This window comes from Micropterus salmoides, unplaced genomic scaffold (assembly GCF_014851395.1).
Source record: "Micropterus salmoides isolate LMB-PRFRI ecotype aquatic unplaced genomic scaffold, ASM1485139v1 Ms_hic_scaffold_9, whole genome shotgun sequence".
NCBI lineage: Eukaryota > Metazoa > Chordata > Actinopteri > Centrarchiformes > Centrarchidae > Micropterus > Micropterus salmoides.
In genome coordinates, this window is record NW_024044681.1 from 28,279,018 (window position 1) to 28,294,474 (window position 15,457).

General features: G+C 38.3%; 1 protein-coding gene across 2 annotated transcripts in view; it reads left to right on the forward strand.

Annotated features, from left to right (window-relative positions):
* The window catches only part of LOC119896029 (seizure protein 6 homolog), a 90,787-nt gene that overhangs the window by 38,892 nt on the left and 36,438 nt on the right, over positions 1-15,457 (forward strand). For both annotated transcript variants that reach the window (XM_038709500.1, XM_038709499.1), the window contains exons 2-3: positions 11,046-11,807; positions 12,280-12,401. In XM_038709500.1, coding sequence (XP_038565428.1) covers positions 11,046-11,807; positions 12,280-12,401 — 884 coding nt within the window. The remainder of the gene's footprint in view (positions 1-11,045; positions 11,808-12,279; positions 12,402-15,457) is intronic.

The window sequence follows — 15,457 nt, forward strand, 5'->3', positions numbered from 1 at the left end:
CATCTCCCACAGAAAGCTCTGCTCTGAACCGCTTGAAAACAGCTCGTTTGTAGTCCAGCCGTTTCCCTTCCTTCACTGTGACGTCACAATGAAAACGCATCATAAAGCTTGCCAAGCGGCTAGCAGGGTCAGGCACGCCCTCAAACCAAGCTAGTCTGAGCGGAGGCCCTTTGATTTTAGTTAAGCCCCTTTTCCACTGCACAGTACCAGCTCGACTTGGCTCGACTCGCCTTTGTTTGATTTTCCATTGTAGAAATGTTGTACCTGTACCTGTGTCCAGATACTTTTTTTCGTATCACCTCACCTCTGTCGAGGTTCCAAGCGAGCCGAGGGATACTAAAATGTTATGTGACATATAACCTCATTACTGGATTAACTGACCATAACCTGATTTTATTCTCAGGAAAGCTTACAAATTATAGATTTAGGACAAATAAATTTCATTCTCAGCATCCTAGAATTCCTAAAAGTGAACTTGAGAATTTCCACATGGCTGTAAATAAAACAAATTGGAATGAATTTATAGCTGGGAGGAATTTAGAGGAAGACAGCGAGAGATTTATAAACACAATTCAGAGCATAGCACAAAAGTTCACAAAGACATCCCTAGGTAAGAAAAAGAGTAAAAAGAACTGTCTACCATGGTTGAGTACAGACTTACTGAAACTGATGAAGGAGCGAGATCGTGTACTAAAACATTTTCTGAAGTTTAAATTGCAAATTGATAGACAAAAGTTTACAATGTTACGTAACAGGGTTACTCGAGAATTAAGAAAGGCTAAAGCAAACTTTTTTATTAGTATTATTCATGAGTCTAGAGGTAATATTAAACAAATTTGGGAGCATATTACAACAACAGTGACTTTAGCCTGCATCCTATGCAATTTGGTTTTAGAGCTCACCATTCAACAGAGACTGCTACCCTTTCTGGAAAACATTAAATCCATGATGGATATGGGTGGTACTGTGGGGGCAATCTGGACCTTAAAAAGGCCTTCAACATTGTGAATCATGTAATACTTATTAACAAATTAATTTCTTTTAATTTTTCCAATGATACCATTAACTGGATTGATTCATATCTAAAGGGAAGAACAAATTATGTAAAGGTTCAAAATCATAAATCCACTGCTTATACAAATAATACTAGTGTTCCGCAAGGATCTATACTTGGGCCACTGTTGTTCAGTCTTTATGTTAATGATTTGCCCTTGGTTTGTCTCGATGTAGAAATCCAGTTATATGCTGATGATGCTGTTATTTATGTACACAGCAGCACAAAGCAGCAAGCTGCTTCAAAACTGACCAGTGCAATGAACTATATCACAACATGGTTTGACAGATCATGTCTTACGTTAAATGTTTGTAAAACAGTTAGCATGTTCTTTTCAAAGCGACCATGTAGCACTCCCGACCCAGACATAATAATATCAGGTCAAAATTTGCAAGTTGTGACTGAATACAAGTATCTGGGTGTCTGGATTGATTCGAATCTCTCTTTTAGAGCTCATGTAAAAAGTATGTGCAAACGAGTTAGATTTAATTTAAGTAATTTTAGATTTCAATCTAAAGAATCACTCAGCTTTGAAACTGCTATGATATATATGAATGCCATGATTATCCCGCATTTTACATATTGTTTGACAAGCTGGACACAGACTAACAAATCCACAATGAAGTCACTCGAAAGTCTTTATAAACATACTATCAAAGTTTTAGTTCAGAAACCTAATAGTTTTCACACCTGTCAAATCTTAAATACCTATAGACTTCTGAGTTGGGAAAACTTGATCACTTATAGTAACCTTTGTCTAGTTTATAAGATATTGCATAGCACTGCCCCACCTCCACTGAAGAGATTTGTTATGCAGAGAGCAGGCACTCATGTCACCAGAGGTATCACAAGAGGGGTTTGTATCATTCCCACTCGAAAAAGTGCTTTTAGTCAGTCAGCGTTCTCTGTAACAGCATCTAAACAATGGAATCTATTGCCAATGCTGATAAGAGAAGCAAATACTTATCGTTCTTTTACTGGTCAGCTTAAGAACTGGCTAATTGATAATCAGATATGTGCACATTAGACTACTGATTGCCTACTGAGATTTGTTGCTTGTTTTCAGATTGTCTTTTGATAGTCTTTTTAATCTCTCATTATGTTTTGCCTATGTTGTGTGCTGATATGTTGTTTGTTACTTATTGTTGTGTGTTGTATCTGTCTTATTACTATTTTGTTTATATTGTTATTACATGTGGACTGTAATAAGTCATTTTATGTCATTTTAAATCTTCATTTTAGGTTGCCTTCATAATAACTGGCCAGGGACAACAGATGAAAATTAGCCTGTTGAGCTAACTCTGGCTCATTTACAGTTATTTTACTGTTAATTAATGAGCACTGTCCCTGTCAAATAAACAAATAAATTAAAAAATAAATTAAATTAAACACGACAGACTGTTGATTGGTCAGAGAGAATATTCACTATTCACTGCATCATCACTGCGTGCACCAGACAGAGAGAGGGCAGCTACAGAAAATGTTATATTTTATTTTGTACAAGTAAGATGCATCACTCTGTAGCTCAAGAGCGGAGTGTACAACACATAGGTTGAAAAGAGGAGCTGCAGCAATGTGCAGTATGAGAAAAATATGGTGTTTTTTGTAAATTAAACCATGTAAACCTGTTCTGGTACAACCCCTAATTAAGATTTTGAACCTGAAAATGAGCATAATACCACCTCTTTAAATATTTTAAATATTTCCACTTTTGTGCACCTGTTACACACACAAATCAAATTATATGATCAATTCATTAAGTTAATTAAAAAAATCCATTATCAGTTTCACCGCTTTACTTCCTATAGTCTTCCCTTATCGCTTTATACAAACAAGTATAGAATGTGCACATACTGCAAAACTACCAGGAAATTTTCACCGTAGGTGAATGAATTCATGAGTGTAAACCTCCATTGAGAACCCTAAAAGGAGTCATGTAGAGTGATCTGAAGGCCTCGTATGTGAGCCCAGCGGAAGCTGCTTATTGATTTGCTTGTCTAGTGGCTCTCTGTAATAATAAGGAAATAAAGCCCCTGGATATAAGGAGATTGATGTCAATCAGCAACCTGCCTCAAGTGTGGCTTGTCCCATCTTGTTAGCTCTCTCTCTCCATGCATTGAGTGTTCGTTGATGACTCTATTGATATGCAACTAGAAGAGCAGGCTGTCTTGAGGAGGATTCCCCAATGACTGCTTACTCTGTCATTTTAGAGATTGTCACAAATAATGGAATATCAGTGCAAAGGACTTGTACCTCTACTGTAAATGTCAACATAATCAGGATGGCTAGATGTCCTTTATTATAATCTGGTCAGTAGAGATGAGCCATAGGACTACAAACATGCTTTGTAGTTTTAGAAGTCTTCTGCAAACCATATTTGCCTTCTCTAATGCATTCATTAGGAAAACAGATGAGGAGTTGAGATGTTCAATTCAGTTTATATCTGTATTGTCCCACTAGAACGCAATCTTTTTACAGCAAGGCAGCATAAAACACAAAAACATGAAACATAAACACAATAAAAACAAAATAAGTTACAAGTGCTGGTACTATACGCACGCAATTCAGAAAAAAATGAAGTGTATAAAAGCAGTAAAAAACAGCAGCTAGAAGAATTAAGATAAAAATAAAATGCTACGATGTGTGAGAAACTAAAAGGCTGTTTATAATATTACAATTAAGAGTATTTACTGCACATGGGATGAATGAAAACTTGATCCCATGGCAGACCATCCTGTTCCAGTTCATTCTTTATCCAGCAAGATATTTTTTTTTATATATTTAGAGTACTACACCTTTTTAAACATGTGTTAATGTGGCTGGGTGCCCTGTACAATATTTAAAGGGTAAGAAAATGCCTTTACAGAAGGTGTATTCAGTATACAGAAGGTGTATTCATTTTCATGACAACTCAACACGCTTGACCTCAGACTAGTTCAAATGAACCATTCAGGCTTGTTAAGATCATTTTTTACTGTCAAGTCAGATTTTTCTACATCAGTAACTACATATCTGATAACAATGGCTGCATGTTTAGCTTCAGTTTTAAAACAGTGTTGAACGTTTACATCAAGGTTGGTGTGACACTAGGTAGCTAGATGTGACGGAGCATAAAAACACAATCAGTTTCTTTAGTAACAGGTGAACATTCTTCACAAGACCTCTGGTTTCCTCTGAGACCCTGACATATCCTAAATGTGCTCTCCTAAATGTGCACACAAAAGAAACATTTCACTAAATGTCCTTAAGGACAAAAAATGGTATTTTATTGTATTTGTGCCACTGCTCAGAATAAGATAACAGCAATCTCATTCTGTCATGGTAATTACCACCTCTAATTTATGAATTAGCTCTAATTAGCCATCTTCATTGCGGTGTGATGTAATGTAGTTACACGCATAACCTATTGAGTGTGCAGCATGGTATCTACTTTAGCTGTTGGATCTGGAGCAGTAAATTCAGTTTAAATTCAAGGCAATGTAACAAGCTATATTACATTTCACATCAACTCCTATGTCTGCTATGTCTGCTGTCACTTGCACTCAGCCTATAGCGAAACCTTTTTGACCACTAGTAGCACAGCACAATACACAGCACAACTTTCACAAGTGTGAACACCTATCATCTCTTGGTGATTATTCATTGCCTGTGTGAAGGGTTAAATATGATAGCGCCCATTCTGTGAACCTGACAGAGCACATCACGATCACTTTGTTCTGACAGTAGACTGGTTATGCCAGCACATTACCGTACATCTATACCTGATTGGAGTCCTTCAAGCACAATAAATTTAAATTGGCGGGCAGTAGAGTGTGATTTTCTAACTCTGGATGGAAACAGGTGAGAACAGGACCTGCCTGTGTTTCTATATAGAGAATCATGGTCTGGCAAACATTGTAATTTTGTCAACTTATACAATAAATGGCTGGATAACAAATCAAATGAACATAATTTCAGCTTTGGCATTACATTATAGCTTGTTGCTAAACAAAAAATGTATTTTATTTTTGATAACAGTATAAAAAGAGCTATTTTAGGAAAGGCTCTTTGTGTTATAAACATATGCTAGTGGCCTGCCTGTTTGTCCCAAGTGGAATGTATGGGAATTGTTGGCTATGTAACACTTAACAGAAGCTGGATTTGATCTTACAACTTAGCATGTTTTTTTTTTTAGCACAATATGGAATTAATGTACTAGAGGTCATATTTGAAAGAAGGAATAATTTTTTCAACGACAGCAACAGAATAAATGGGTCGCTGTGTATGCCAAGGACATGTGTTAAAGGTACAAAGTTATCATACTGTAAAACAATCAACAAGCCTAACATGACGTACTGGTGAATATAATGTCATCATCCAACAATAAACAGCCTGTTATGTCACTTGTAAATCGTTAAACAGTGACAAGGTAAATGCCTGCCTGTTTTAAAAAGTTTTACTCCCTCATGTCTATTTTATTTGTAATTGTCTTTTATCTCTATTTTTATTTTTTTATGTTATTTATTACAAAATGTTCATTTTATTTTTATTAATTTTTATTTCTGTTGCGCATTAGTCTCAAATTGTCTGACCGTTTATATTTGTAATGTTATTATCCCTTGTGAGTCATCTCAAAGCACTTTGAATTGCACTAACCTGTATGAAAGGTGCCATACAAATGAAGTTTAATTGATGGATGGATTTATTGGTTGAATGATTGATTAATTAATTGATTGAGTTCAGGTAGGGGGAGGCATCAGGGTTGGCCAATCAGATGCCACTCCCGATCAAGACCCTGGCAAAAAGCTATGTTTCATAAATAATTTTCAAAATGTTCTATTAGCCTTCACATGTTATGCAAATTTACATTTTAAAATTATCCAATTTTATTGACATGCTCCACAATCATATAGTTTGTGTATTGAGTACCATGCATTTTCCCAACCTAGATGCATTTTTAAGATGCTGTTGTTCTTATGTTTGTGTAAATATCTTTATTTCCTCTTTCGTTTCAGGATCATCATTAGCTGAGATGTAAGGCATTTCACATAAGTCTATTAATTAATTAAGATTAATAGATCGCCATATAAAGGGAAGTGCTCATATGTGCACACATATTTGCAGCCAAGGAACTTGCATGAAAAAGAGACTGTGTAATTGGTTATTTCCTGTTTTGTCTTTACTGGTTTACATTACACTAATACTCTAATAATTACATTTAATATTCAGATTTCAGTTCTGTTCTCTGAAACACCCGATTAAGCTTCAAAGATGAGAACAGCATGGTAGCAGTAGCTACTCTGTAATCACCACAGTGAGGTCTTCAACCTGTACACATTGATCCTGTATTGATCTGTGTATGAGAAACTCTGGTTTAACCCAGTTCCCCATTCTCACTCTCCACTTTCACTCGATATTCTGACTGAAGGGCAGCAAATGTATGATCAGAAGCTGACCAACACAGATCGAGACAAAGAGGGAGACAAATACAAGAAAATAAGAGGCAGGGTTCAGTTACCAGTTCAATACAGCAGTAACAATGATCTTGGCTAAGGATTATTCCCCAGCTTTACCATGTAGTATATGTGTGTTGGAGATTTTTATACTAAGTAGGGGGCAGCCTTATTTACTTCAATCATACATAAAGACCTCCCTTTGCACTTTTATTCTAGCTAGTTGTGAGACATGTCAAATATGCTTAGTTTGCCTTTATAGTGTAACTTTCGCTGCTCTTGTTGTGACAGAATAAGGCTACAAGGAAATGTTTCTCCTCCATCTTAGAACATCAAAAAGGTCTTGCTTCTGTCGCCAAGAAAGATAAATGTGGTGTTGTCGCGTATGCCAGTAAAATGTAAAACCATGTGACAGTTCTCTCAGCCTGGGAGAGGCTTTGTAACAAAATTGTTTACTCTTCCGCTTGAATAGGCTGATCAAACTTTTATTAGCATGCTGGATGAGGGTAAAACTACTCTGCATCAGCAAAATGTTACATTTACATTTACGTTTTATGAGCAAAGCAGAGCTTCTCTTGTGGCTCAGTTAATGTTATTCTGACACCATTTCTCATTTAAAACCTAAATGTATGTTTCCTGTTTAGGGGATCCTTATAGAATCAATAAAGACAAAGTCAGTTTTCCAGCATGAACGTTTGCCTCCTGACAAGGAGATTTAAGCATCTATTTCACATGCAGGAAAAGCAACTGGTGCATGTAATCAATACACCCAAAATTAACCAGTCAATTGTAGAATGTGCAAGCTTTATAATTTAATCAGATGTTAAGAACTGATCACATGGGGATTAAACAGGTGTAAACTATAGACTGGCTGTGAAACTCACCATGAACTGTCAAGCAGCAGATGTGTGATACAATTCAGACAGAGGTTGTTTTTTTCTGATAATCTGATAGGGAATTTCAAGGCACAATCATTTATAAGGAAATGTCAAACAAACCTGACTTGAAAAGCATTTTAAAATGACATGACATGCTACTGTATTTTACAAGACAGTTGAAATGGACCCATACATCATCTACAGACTGTGTAAAAATGAATCTCACATTTGTCTTGACTTCCAGCTGAGGCTCCTTCATCCTCTTGGAGTGCTGTAGCTAATAAAAACTCCCCACGAGGAAATCTCACTCATTTGCTGCCTGTGTCAACAACATCATCTATAAGCATGAAATGTGTGCTGGCAGCTTTTCTGCCTCACAAAACTGTCACCCTGAATGCCAGCTAATTAAGGTGTCAGCAGACGACATTGTTTCATGTAGACACATAAGAGGATTATTTGAAGTCCTTCATTGTTTTCAGTTTTCATAGCTGCTTTAATTTATTAAATACAGAACACCCATGTAATTACTTTATGCTAATATTGCTAACTTTAGGTAAAGATATGTGTTTAGTGTTTTTCTATATCTGCGAATTGGCTATGTGCAGCTGCACTGAGTAATGATGCACGGTGAAATGTTGGAAGTACGTACAAAAAGAAAAATTAAGATTTCATTGATGCCAAAATGAAAGCAGGAATTCACAGTCAGCTGTGGTATATTTAGTCAGCTCATCTCACCATCCTAAAAGGATGATAGATGTTTTATTTTTATGTCCAGCAGTACCCAAAGAAATTCAGTTTTTCCACCTCTATCTTAACAAGATAGAAAGGAGTCCAGCCAACAAAGCTTAAAACAGCAAGTCAGCAGTAGACTTCCAAAACTGGAAGAAAACTCTTTCCACGTAAAGCTTCATAAATGAGGCAAAAATCTTTGTTGTCATGTGAGCATGTATAACTAAGCAGCAGGAGAACATTTGATCATCATGTCACACCACTAAGAACATGCATAGAGGTTCATCTTTTCTAACGTTTACACTATCTGGAGGATTTGCAGAGGTAGAAAGCGTCGATTCATCAGATTTCCCTAAACAACTGATGTGAGGAAAATGTAGCAGATAATGGGGTTAATTTGGCACTTTTGGACTCATGGTGCAATCATCTGCTGGTTACATAAATCACTGGTCCGTCCAATATTGAGCTGTTAAAAAAATATGCTGATGACAATGGATGGATGGATGGATGGATGGATATTGGACTTTATATTTAAGTCACATTAGGTGAAGAAGGATCTGTTGCTGAGAGCAGAATATTAAGGGTAAATGGGTGCCTCTTTTACTTTAAATGATTTTACACAATGATTAAAGCTGATAAGACATGTGTTGCCAATATGCGCTCTTTAATCCTTCCAGTCTTTAATTCAATAATCAGGTTTGTGTTGTGTTCTTCCCAGAGGTGGAATTACTTTATTATTTTTTGTTGATATGTTAAGTTATTGTTTAACACATTATTAAATGCATGCATCTTTCTAAATTCTAACTGTGTTTATATCGTTGTATCATTAAAACTGGAGCTCAGTCTGTTTTTTAAATGGATTAGTAGTGTCATTGCCAAAATGGCAAAGTCACTGCAGACAACATTTTCTATTTTGGGTTTTACACTGTAAAATTTCATATAAAGGTTCTATATTTAAACGTGTCGCAGCAAGTGTCTTCTGTGACTTGAAATCATTTATCACATTAACTTTATGGTGTCAGTTGTTGTGGACCATAATAATTAGTATGGAAAAAGGAACAATTCCTGACAGTGCATCCAAATTTCTTGTCAAATTTGATATATAAAGGAATTATTATTTGTTGTTTTCATTTGTTTTAGTTTACTTGTTATTATACCGATGTATTTTAATCTTTTAAACCTGGATATATGAATATATATATACTTGTAGTTTACACCCACAGGTTCATTCATCCACTGAGATGTGTTTTACTGACTATTCGTTGAGTGCATGACAATGCCTGAGTGTATTTGAGTGGTGTGTGAGTGAGATTGAAAAAAAAAGGGAATAAGAATACTAGCCTACTGAGGAATGCCTTAGAAAAATATGTGTTTTTAAACCTTTTTTATCCTACAAGTAACTAAATTTTCTGCTCAGTGTTTCTCCGCTCTGAGATTCCATTGCCTGCGGGGTGTGATTGTGGAATTTGTCTTTGATAATAAACTGGTGTTCTGCAAACTGCTTTTCACCACTGTCAGTATTAATCAGGAACCTTAAAAGAATGTCCTTCATGCTAGGTTCAATGACAAGTACAATACAGTGTGTCAAATAGTGAATGAAAAGATCCAATATTCTCGTCGTTCTCGTCACTTGTGCATTGGTGTTGATGATTGCGTGGCATTTGGGCATTTTGGTTGTTTGCTGCGCGGGGGGGTGCTGGGTTGGGGGGGAGCACTGGTCTATGTTGTGTGCGCGCCGGCATTACGTTGTCAACTGGCATTTGGGTCGGGGTCTTCTGCGTTTGCATCGCGGTGCGTCTGGGAGTCTTTGTTTTTTTTTTATTTGATTTATTCTTTTTCTTTCTCCCACCCCTATTGGCTACTGGGGTTCTTGCCTGCCTGTTACAGTTGTGGCGCCCCACTCTCACTAACAACTACATTCTTTAACAGGCTTATGCGCACACACATGTACACACACACACATACAGACACATTCACCCACACGCACACAGACACAAACAAATTTAGGTTGTCCCTGGTAGAATTATTCCTGATGCTTTTCTTTCAGTTACTTATTTAAATTATTTATTATTCCAGCTCTCGTGGCTGTGTTGCTTATTTAGTGTGTGTGACTGTTTCTTGTTTTCATTGTTCTCGTAGTTGCCTTAATATGTCAGCTGTTTATAGCTGCTGTTCGGCTGGTTGTCTTTTACTATTATTATTATTTTTATTGTTTGTTTTTGTTTGTGTTTGTTTGTTTGTTGTTGTTTTTCTCCTCCCCAAGCCCCCCTCTCTTTTCTATTGCAGGTTTCGTTGCTTTCTGCAATTGGTGTTTCCCACAGCTTTTCCCTGTTGTCCCCACCTTCTATCCCCCTTCTCTTACAGGTGTTGTCCTTTCTATGTGCTGTGTGTTTGTGCCCCCCCATCCCCGTGTCTGCCCCTCTGTCCGGCCCGGTGACAAATCAATACATAATTAAATAAATAATAAAACAGACAAAGGAGTATTTTAATACTATACTCTATACTGTTAAAGTAAAATCTGTCTGGCACAATATGGTATCCAGGTCATTATACTCTATACCAGGCTGCTGGGCAGGACAGGTTTAAAAAAAAAAAAAAAAGAAAAAAAAAAGAAAATAAACTGGATGTTTTTTACAGTACATAATATACAAAACTATCAAATCATGCAGTACTGTGCATTTTTTGTAGTGACCTACATATGTCAACTCACACACACACGTGTACGCATACATGTGCATAATGAACTGATTTAAATAACAACAAAATATGTGTGGAAGAATTATACAAGAGGGCAGTCTCACCTCATTAGGCATCATTTTGGCAGATTATAGGCTGGCAGACGTGATGATTCTATAATGAAACTGTCAGCAAGACATACTGCTCTTGTGTACTGTATGTTGCTTTTGTAGCTTGCCAAACACAACCATATTCTCTTTTTTCTTTTACTCTTAGGTCCAAAGGAAAGCAACGGCATCAGTAAGAGGACGCTGGGTCCAGACAGGGACTCATCAACACAGGACACAGAGAGCGAAGTCCACTCTGTCACCACTGTCTCTGCAATGAACATAGCCAACCACCAGCATGTCCTTAAGGGCCTGCTGCTTCATGAGCACCTTCTTACAAGGGAGTTCCAGGGCGACCAGCACTTTTTTAGGAGGGATGGCTCTGTGGCTGCATATTCTACCATTCCAGGCTCTTTGTCTGCCTCAGATGCAGGTGACCCTGTCACTCAGCTGGTGCCCCATGAGGATGCGCCAGCCTTCTCAGACATTGCCACTACAGCCACTGCGGCTGCCACCTCCCCACTGACCACATTTTCTCCCACAACACCAAGACCGCCCATGTCTCTTTTTCAAAAGAAGTCCTCTAAGGAGAAGACTGGGGGGGCAGACAAGGTAGAGCCGACAACAGACTCTCTCACCACTTACGTGACACAAAATAATAGAGGTTCAGTCAGTGAAAACAACCTAGTGGCATCCCTATCCTCACAGAGAAGTCGGCCTCAAAGTTGGAGTGCTTTTCCTGCAGAAGCAACTCTTGCTTACTCCTCAATGAGGAGGGAGAAAGGGGAAGCTAGGGAAACAGCACTGAAAAACAAGGCCAACCCTGATCATCCACTCCCTGACCTAACTTCAGCATCCCGAGAAGAGGGTACCACCACGACGTCCACAACCATTATCACAACTACCACCATCACCACCATGCAAACAGCAGGTAGGCATGCTCATGTTTTCTCTGACTTTCAAAGATGTACTGAGCAGAACATTCGACTTTGTGACATAAATAGCAGCAGCATCCAAATAACTTCCCAGATGAAAATTCCAAATTCAGAGTACCTTCCCCCTAACATTTAACACATCCATCCCAGAGGACAAGATAATTAAGCATCAGGTCATCACATCAATATCACTTCTGTTCATTTTGCATGCTGCACACCGCTATTCATCTCTCCACCAGGGACAACAGAGTTGCTCATGTGTCAAAAACAATCTGATTTTCCCTGATGTGTCCTGCCTGTCCTTTCCGCTGGCCACTGAGGGCTGAAGGCCCAAATGAGCAGTGTTGGAGAGGAAATCTGGAGAGATAGTTAGAGGGTTATGGGGCCATGGAGACACAGGTGGGCTGTCAGAAAGATCAGTGGTCCGGGAAAAAGTGAATCACTTGTCTTTTTTTCTGTCTCCCACAGAGCCATGCAGTCTGAATTCCACTGACCCTGAGGGTAACATCGAAATCCTGCAGCAACTTGACTCTGGAGTGGAGTGTAACTACTTGGTTACTGTTTACCTTGGATATGGGATTGAGGTTCAGGTCAGTGCTAAAGGCTAACCATCATGTTGTCTCTTATTAGCACCTACAATATACAACTCCTGATAAAGTGATGGAGTTCAAAACTGCAGTCCACATTAATACAACGGGTTTATCAGAGCTTTTTCAACAGCTGTCTGCATCTGGAAATGATGCTGATAAAATCCATGAGACTGAACCAAAACAGTAAAGTAGTGGGCCATAAAACGAAAACAATCACCTGAAAGACACTATAAAGCTCAATAGACCTGAGAGGAACTGCAGACTCTGGTGACATTTGTCTGTGGGTTTGTCACTATGAATGACCCAATTCACGTCCAAATAGCCATGTGATCCATTGTTAATCTAAAAATATTGATTTTAGCCATTTTAACATGAACTGTGTTGTTTTATACTTGATAACACTGCTGTAAGAAAAATAATGTTGCAGAAAAGGATTTCATTCAACCAGTTAAAAAGCACTGATAAAGTTTGGTTTAGTCTTAGCTGTATTCCCTGGTCTTGTGTGGGTTGATGGACCGGCATAATATTGCTGGGGTGAGTGGGTGGATGGGGGCACAAGTGATGGGGTCTGTCTCAGGTTGAATGTTTGCTTTGTAAGTCTTTTCACAAAAGGTTATAAAAATTAACTGTCAGTGTGTGTGTTCCCTGGCATTTGCAATTCCTCAAACGCCTCATTTACTCACTGGAGACTTTAAAATATGTGAGCTTTGTCTTGCTGCCTCTGGAGGGCTAAGATAAGTCTTGACAGAGTATATGTTTGAGAATGTGTTTTTCTCTGAAAGCTTCCGTTGGGTAACTTAAGTAAATCTCGAACCACTTATAAGCACAGGCACACTTACCTGCACATGTGCATGCACACACACACACACACACACATGCATTTCACCACATTTGATATATCAGCTCTCAACTGCCACTGCTTCTCAAATACATTTGGCAGAAAATATCTCTGGAGACTCTAAAAATTGCAATATATAGGCTATAAAGGGAAAATGTATATTATAATATTTATTCTCACACATCTACCAGGCCTGATAAAGAAACAGGAGGAAGCCATGTGTTTCAGCACCACAATGTGAACAGATGTGGCGCCTGACTCCATCCCCCCTACAGCTAAACTGATAGTGATCTGATGGCAAACTATACAGACAATTGCTTGGCACGGCTGAAGAGAATGAGGAGCCATCTCTGTTCCTAGCGAAGACATAAACTGACTGAAAATGAAAGGACAGAAATTTAAATAAAGTATGTGTCATACCTTCTCATCAGCAATGTGTGAAGCTCCTCTGCCTGGAGGCGTTTCCAGGTTCCAAGGTTTTTAAAGGAATGAAGGAGACACACACAAACACACACAAACACACACACACACACACACACACACACACAGAGATCCACATATGCAAAAATACACAGATAAAGCAGACATTCAAATCTGAAAGTTGGAGCAGGACAGCTGCAATGATACCAATATTGTGAGATTAAGAGGTAGTCAGTAAGATGCTGCAATTCCCTTTGCTGCAAGCATTCTGTCCTGTCAGCCACACTTTATAATACCTTTGGTATACCTCTGGTCAGATTATGGACAGTTGAATGGATTCTGTACATGGATTTCTTTCCGGCATTTGAAAGAAACACAAACACAGAAATATACATAAGTATACGTATGTTCTTGTTGTGGCAGCCGTCCGCCGTTACGGAAGTGAGTCATCATTATAGCACGATAGACCAGTAGTTTGCAAGGGCAAAGCGAAGAAAATTATGTGAGGGAAAAAACTCTGACGAACAGATGCAGTGATTGTATAATAAATATTTATGTAATGTAATATAACTATGGGTGAGTAAAGTATAATTCACAACACACAGTGTCATTTCCAGCACACAGAGACCCCTCTGATTTCCACCAGAGATTGGTGGGGAATAAATAAGCAAGATCAGACCTTTTCTGTGTTTAGTCAATACTCCTTTCAGCAGTCTGGCAGCTTGCAGGAGAGGGAGGATGAAAAATGTATCAGGAGAATTTACTGCCCTCAGCCTGACTGTTCAACCCCTCTGCCACAGCTAACAGCATATAATGCATTACCCCATCTGGTGATTCTGGACGCATTCCGATTTATTTGCAGAATAATTGCATGAATATTAGGAGGCTGATGTATCACCAATTTTCAGCGTCTCATAGATAACCCAATAGTGTACTAATTGCTGAGAGTATATATTTTTAAAAAGTGCACTTTTGTGCAAACTGCACATTTATTTAAAGTGGTCATATTATGCTCATTTTCAGGTTCATCATTTTATTTAGGGGTTGTGCCAGAACAGGTCTACATGGTTTCATTTTCTAATCTCCACAAGATCTTTGTTCGGAGTTGCACATGCACAGTACCGTTAAGGACTACTAGCCAATCAGAAGCAGAGTAGGGTGGGTCCTGAAAAGCCGATAAACACGGCTTCGGTTTGGCTGTAATTTGTAACAAATGTATCTTTCATCCATAAAGTTTACCTGAGCTCTGTCTCTGCATCACGGTAACAACTTTATGTCCATTGACTGCCTGGAGGGTAGCTAATGTTTGTAAGGGAGAGGAGAGGCAGCAGGCGGAGGTCATGGTGTGCTGCAGCTCAGTGTATTTTTCCACTGGTGTTTTTGAGGGCGTGTCTGACTAGCCGCTAGGCGAGTATTATGATGCGCATTTAGCTGTGACATCACAAGAAAAGGGAAGGAAAGGCTGGACTACAAACGAGCTGTCTTCAGGCAGTTCAGAGCAGTGTTTTCTGTAAGAGATGGGAACTTCCTTTGGAGCGGACTTTGGGCTTTTTCACTTTGCAAACCTATTATATGCACAAAAAGAGAGGGGAAAAGCCAAAAAGCATAATATGACCTCTTTAAGTATTCAAGTATTTAATAACTAAATATGTAAAATATGTGCAGGGCATTTGAACAGGTAGAGTGCAAACTATGAGTTATGAGTTAAGATGGAAAATAGAGATTTTTGTCATTCCTAGCTATTATACTATATTACTAATACTGTATAGCTTGGCAAAAATAAATAACTTTAAAGCCT